Source organism: Bombina bombina, chromosome 3, assembly GCF_027579735.1.
Source record: "Bombina bombina isolate aBomBom1 chromosome 3, aBomBom1.pri, whole genome shotgun sequence".
Lineage (NCBI taxonomy): Eukaryota > Metazoa > Chordata > Amphibia > Anura > Bombinatoridae > Bombina > Bombina bombina.
The window spans coordinates 645,251,754-645,258,991 of record NC_069501.1 but is presented as its reverse complement, the minus strand read 5'-3'; the positions used below and the strand labels follow the sequence as shown (position 1 = coordinate 645,258,991).

The 7,238-nt window shown below is 35.9% G+C and overlaps 1 protein-coding gene across 3 annotated transcripts in view; it reads right to left on the bottom strand.

The window, feature by feature from the left end:
• Positions 1-3,248, bottom strand: part of ULK2 (unc-51 like autophagy activating kinase 2) — a 439,206-nt gene extending 435,958 nt beyond the window's left edge. For all 3 annotated transcript variants that reach the window (XM_053707357.1, XM_053707358.1, XM_053707359.1), the window contains exon 1: positions 1,868-3,248. In XM_053707357.1, coding sequence (XP_053563332.1) covers positions 1,868-1,957 — 90 coding nt within the window. In that variant the 5' untranslated portion in view covers positions 1,958-3,248. The remainder of the gene's footprint in view (positions 1-1,867) is intronic.
• Between the last annotated feature and the right edge of the window lie 3,990 nt (positions 3,249-7,238).

Sequence of the window (7,238 nt, the reverse complement as noted above, 5' to 3'; positions counted from 1 at the left end):
TTGTTTTGAATCTTAAAGGGATACTGAGCCCAATTTTTTTTTCTGTCATGTTTCAGATAGAGCATGCCATTTTAAGCAACTTTCTAATTTACTCCTATTATCAATTTATCTTTGTTCTTCTCTTTGTATCTTTATTTGAAAAAGAAGAAATATTAGTTTTTAAACTGGCTCATCTTTGGTCCAGCACCTGAGTAGTGCTTGCTGATTGATGTCTAAATGTAGCCACCAATCAGCAAGCGCTATCCAGGGTGCTGACCCAAAAATGGGTTGGCTCGTAAGCTTACATTCCTGCCTTTTCAAATAAAGATACCAAGAGAACGCAGAAAAACTAATAATAGGAGTAAATTAGAACATTGCTTAATATTGTATGCTCTATCTGAAACATGAAAGAAAAAAATTGGGTTCAGTGTCCCTTTAAAACTGACAATTTAATTTATTTCACGATCCATTGAGAACAGACAGACCACCTACAAGCAACACAATATTTGGAAACAAGTGTGCCCAACTCATTCAAATGAGTGCACTATAAATCCCTATAATTGAATCATATCACAAAACAAAAAGGCCAGCTATAACTCATAAACACCATGGAATTATTAAACAATTTATATCATAGATTTATACTTAATGAAACGTAGTTTTCCAATTCTAGGTGAAGTAACATATTTACTGCCAAGGTCCCTGTAAGGAATTGATTGGCAATATGGTTATATCCCGCAGATATGTGAAACAAAGACTTTAACACCTTTACTGCCAGAGGTCTCAGTAAGAAATTGATTTTGCAATGTGCTAAAAGCAACAAAGCAACTTAATGCAGCAGCAAGCAGCCCATCAATACAGCTGCTGTTTTACCTACATTCCACTGAGAAAACAGAACCCCAAAGCTGTAGTACTGGCTGACAGTGCACATCTCAAGCAGACACCTTTCTATGAAAAAGATTTGGTTATCCATGGTTACAAATTGCATTGTTTTTGGATATTGGTGTATGGAACACTTTGGAACCACTGCAGGCAACCTCAGAACATGTTAAATATAAAGTTTTCAATCTCATCTCTGGTACATACATTGCTCTGTAATTCCACACAGCATGAAATGAGACTTATGCAAGGCACTAATGAAGACTAGGATCATCCTAAGTGACCTTGTCACTGATATTTGTAACACTTTCCTTCCCAGGAAGGCCTTTTCTATACTGAAATAGTTAACTAATTAGTCACTAATAGCAAAAGGTGCATGATTTTAGTCAACAATAAATTCAGCCTCAAAAATATAACAGCAAGAAGTACAACATTTCTAATTTATATCATTAATTGATTGTTATTCTCAGGTTATGATTTTCAGACACAAAGTAAAATAAAAATGTTTACCTTATTATTAGAAGTGTTAGTGTTTAAGCTTTATCATACTGTTCTGCTTTGGAATGTGTTGTGTTAAACCTTTTTAAAGAAAACGAATAATGTAGTTGATATAACACATTAGAGAATGACTAAATGCCTTTCCTAGTCACTTTGATACACAAGCTGTCAATAAAGTAACAGTGCACATGCACAGTAGCGCAGTCTGTCAGTTGCTTTTGAGAATGACTGTTGTGGATTCTTGTCAATCAATTTTGTGATCATATGTTCTTAATATATAACTCATATTTAAAACAAAAAAAGGGTTTATTTTGTGGACTAGCAACAATACTAGATGACTATATCATTTCTAATCTTTCTCATTATTTAAAATAGTAAGAAATATCAGACTTGGTCTATACAATCCACCATCTGCAAATGAGACCTGTGAATCAATTATTTAAAAGCAATTTTAGGAAACTGGGAAGAAACCCTAGGACTTGTGATGTAGAGAATGATATGCCATATTTACCTTCCTATGACGACCTTTGAAGACCACAGCAAAGGCCCCATGTCCAATGAGATCCTTCCTGCTGTACTCAAAATCTCCCACCACCTCCATTCTTAAGCTGCAGTCTCAGGATGCTCATTCAGTGCCCACTGGTGCACCCCACTCCGGAATTTTGACTGCTCCTCTTTTACAACACAAAACTTAACGTGAAGCCTTTCTTCATTAAAAAGTTAAACTTGCCCACCAAAAGTGGTGCTACCATCATGTGATTCCCTGTCATAGGATGCTACTTTACACACTCAATGCTGTGTAATATTTACAGATACCACTGGTTTACCAAGCAAATGATGGACAGGCTGTGGTTTTGTTGTTTCACATTATCAACACCATGTACTATTCCCAAAAGAAAAAATTAAAATCAATCATTATTTGTGACTTTGTATAAGAGATTTTTTTTTCCTTTAAAATGATTAGATTCAAACCCATTTATCTTGTACCACTATAAAATTATAAATTCCTTTTAAAAAATGTATTATGCAATAAATGTATATTTATTTCAAGTTCAAAAGATGCTCAAATAAATTGCATTCCTTTTTGTATCCTTAGATCAAAGCGTGCCCAAAGGGGGCATAAGACAAGTGCAGATTCCAGCTTGCAAGGGGTATAACATCCAAGACAACTCTGTAGTAATTTTGTATTTATTTAAAAAGATAGCATATGGATCCATGTACTATTTATTCCACTTTATCAAAGAATGGCTGATCCCAGGCAAATACTGGCATATATCTGAGGCAAAATGCTGGTGTAGATTTCTTGAAGCATTTAACACACATGGGATTCCGGACTCCAGAACTCCTTACAAATACAGATGCTGGCAACCATCCAGTACAATACACATTAATGTTGCTGTATATTATCTTTAGGTTTAGGGACTCCTCCCTTTTACCACTTCCCCCTGGGACAGTAAGCAGTGCACCATGGGGGACCTGAATCCGTAGTGTCCCTTGTATTGCACAGGCTGCTTTGTGACACTACTGTGAATAGGACCCAGCAAGACTGATGGTGGTGCTGCTTTCCCAGCTGCCAGCGAGAATGTGCTGAGAGTGACACAGCCTGTTCCTTACACAGTGTCTTGACAGCTGAGGGTCGTCGACTTCTTTGTATTCTCAGGGTGATGACCAGTGGTGCTAATGGTAACACTAAATCATACACAATAGAGTCATAAAAATACAAGACAGATCTGCTCCCTCTCGCGTTATTTGTTGAGATTAAAAAGGGAAGAAGAAAAATATATTTTAATCTTCAGGAACAAAGAAAGCATCTACGGACAAGGGAGTTGGTTGTGAGGCTTGTAAACAGAGGAGCTTTATATACACAGCTTGCTTCCCTTACAGCTCCGCTCCTGGTGTGGCATCAGATTGTGTATCACCAGCAGATCCTGTATCCCTGAGTCTCTGCCTTCAGCTCCGAGCGCCGCCTCTCCACCTTGAATCCTTAAGGTGGATTTAGAATAATTGCTGCTCAGTTATTTTAATTTGCTATCGTTGCGTGTATACTAGAAACAGATGCCGAAAGATACGTATACATATTAGTAAAGCCCTTCTAGAAAACTGTTATTTCATTAGTGCCTAGTTCATTTCAGATCTTTGAGACTCCAGTAAAGCAACTATCTAGGTCTACCTTATATGTGCAAAGGGAATGAGGCTGTGACAGGAATGGGCGGAGTTTGGAGATGAATTCTTGCTCACGAGATCTAATATTTAGGAGCTTCTGTTGAGACTTGTTTTTATATATTATGTACAATCCTGATTAAGTGTAAACATGTGATGATTAATTAAATTATTTTGTGTTCCAAACAAATGATGTATCCATCTATATAAACGTGTATTCAGTGCTAAGTCCTGTCTCATGCATCTGAAACAGCTTCTCGCCCCTTTGTTCTCTTAAGGTGGATTGTTGTTGTTGCTAGATGGCTGAGAGCAAGATGCCATGTAGTGTCACAATTTCACATAACGCTGACAAAATACGCATCATATGATATGCAGCAGTTCAGGAAGGCAAGTGGAAACCAGTAGGGACCTCCATGTTGTCCTTTGAGGCTGCCCCAAGGGAGCAGAAGGAGGTTGACAATTTTAAAGGGACATTAAACTGCACTAGTATGGCTATTTTTATCATACTATTGTTTTTTCCTTCTGTACCCTCAGTTCTCGTTAAAGCCTGTTCTCTTAACCCTTTAAGGACACAGCTTTCAGTTTGCTCAATTGTTTTATGACGGAAAAATTCCATCATATGTCCTTAAGAGGTTAATTTAACCCATTGCAGACGCCAGCTGGTAAGGTTTGGCTTCTTTATAGTGGTCAGCACCATCTTGTATGCACATCTTGTTGCATCTTGTGACATAAGCAGTGCTCTTTCACAGATCAGTAATGTTATGTTACTGACTTTTTGACAACTGTACCTTGCACTTTGGACTAGCTTGCAAAATAGAAAGCAGAAGAGATACTTTTTTTTTTTAACACAGTTCAAATAAAACATAAATATATATAAAAACTAAACAAACTCAGGAATAATATAGAGAAATGCAGCCGTTGCACAAATGTACAACTGTTGCTGTGTATTGTTGTGTACGCTAAACTGAAGTGCATGATACAGCTTGTCAAGAAGACAACAATATCACTTTACTATGAAAATGCACCACTTTTGTTACAGGGTTCAAGAATACTTAAAGGGACATAAACAAGTTGGGATAGAGACAGAATAATATATGTACTTTAATTACTTTACCTGCAAATGTATACTGCAGTGCCTCACCATTAACCCTTTCCTTTTAGTTTGTGAATTGTAAAGCTCTAACTCCCCACACACAATTCCTTTTATGGCTGTATCTATGTTTATTGTTCTTTTGGTAGAATGCAAAAGTGAATAGGGATTATCTGCTGGAGCATGCCTAGAAGCTGTGAACTCAGTTGAAATACAATGCCTGTGTCTAAACACTGATAAGAGGGTGATGTTAGCTGCTCCAGGCAGCTTAGCTATATAATTCATCTTCCTTATTTTTGAAAAATATTTTAAAATACTTGCCAGCAATTCTTGCAAACTATTTTAAATTAATTAGCCCTTTTAGGATATGTACAGATCTTAACCTGTTTTATGGCAATGTCCAGTGTGAAGATGCAGAGCTTCACTAAGCAGCACTTGTGAAGGGTTAAAATAAAAATGCAGGCAGAGGATGAACAACAATAGCCTGGTGATTAGTAACCATTGCTACAGTAGTTGTATTTTTAAATGTACATTGTTGCTAATGAATTGTGCAGCATCCAACACTGCTTTAATACAGATACATTTTACCACTCCTCTGCAAACCTCACACTTTAATCTTACTCCTAACTTGGGTAGGTATACATTTACTATCTCAATAATATTATTATGTTAGTTTTGGTTCACTTATATACATTATTAACATTTCACTCAGATGATAATCTTAAAATATATGAAGACACATTACAAACTATTTTTGGCCTTTGACTACACACCATATAGATAGGGGCTCTAGAATTAGTAAAGTCCAATCCAGTGATGGGCATGCAGTATCATTCTGTGCTTTGTATATGAAGCAACTGGTTTATCATTCAATAAGTTGCATATAAAGCAGATGGTTTATTATTCAATAAGTTACACTTGAAGCCTCTCTAGTCATTTAAGAAGTTTCTATGAAGCCTCTGTTTTTCTCAAAAATACAAGTATTACACACTTTTTCATTAAAGGGACAGTAATCGTTGGGAAAAATGTTACAGAATTCTGCACAAAAAGCACCACATGGGCTAATCACAGCGAGCCTGATCGCACCATTGAATTACATGTAGTTAGCGCCTGCACTAACTAAAGCAGACAGCTTTAGTTAGTGTAGGAGCGCGCTACATGTAATTCAATAGCGCAATCAGGCTCGCTGTGATTAGACTGTGATGCGCTATTTGACAAAGCAGCCACACTGAAGAGGACGGTCTCACGGTAGAGGTAAGTATCTTTTGGGGGGACATGCTATGCATTTAACAAGTAAAAATAAATCATAAGGCTATCGCCATGTTACATAATTCTGCTACTGTCCCTTTAATATTTGCCACTATTCTGGATCTCTGTTACTCTCACTTGCACAAATCATTTGTGAATTTAATAACTGTTACAGTGAGACCAATATAATAATTAAAAATAGTTACAGTGCAGTAATTTTGTGGGCTCAGATGTTTCATATTTGGTCCTTACACTCATTGGATAGGGTTAAAAACATTAGAATTGAAAAAACTAGTGAAATAATGTATTTATTCAAAGTGCAAACTAAAAAGAATAGCTGATACACAAATAAAGGACATTAAGTCCACCTTAACAAAATATGCACTCTGTTAAAATAAAGTATTTGTAATCATTTGGGTTCATTCTACTGTGAGATAGTCTTTATAGGTCTATTATTTTGACACACTCAAACAGATGTCAGATTCCCAGTGTTTAGTATAAAAAGTGACAAAGCATTGGCTTTAAATCAATTTAAATCTGCTTAAAATAACTTGTCAGGCTAATTTGAATCAAAACTTACAAAAGTCCCCATCTGCTTGCTGGTGATCCCCTTTCTAAGCAAAGGGGCAAACACACCCAATACAGTGGCAAATACTGTCTACATATGTTTTATGGCATTTATTCTACATCTGAGTGCCCAGCAACAGCGATTACATATATATAAAAATGAGCAAGTTGACATATTTGTTTTTTAAACTAATCCTATCAAATGACAAAATACAAACTTTCATGAGGTTTTTAAAAACAAAAATATAATTATATTTTTTCTTTGTATTGATGAGATTCCAAACAGAGTTCAATACACATCCATTTGCCTGAATTGTGGTAAGTGTATTCTATTTATTTAATTTATTTTTGAATAAACACAAAAATACTGAGGTAGCTTAAAGCATATTGACGCAAATAGTAAGCAAATACACTAAAAAAAATGTGGTTTCTCTTTTTAGTAGGTGTTAGGTTTGGTACCGTTTGGCAATTATTTATGGAAACTTAATGCCCAACAAGGGTAACTGCCCTTCCACTATCCGCATTCTGCTAATCTATCCCTTCAAAATGTTTATGTTAACGCAGGCAATAAAATTATTTGAATACACCCTATTTATGCCATCCAACATCCTATCTATAAAAAAAAGTAGGCCGCACCGTATCTTTTTTCTTTTAAACCCAGTTATTTGCCATGTGGAGCAAATTTATAGATTTGATGTGATAGGAAGTATCTTGAATGCTAGTAACTGAGGGATGAAGAAAATAATTTATCTTGGCAGCACCTATCCGTAAATAACTGATTCCTTACATTTTTATAGTGAATGTCTATTACAGCTGT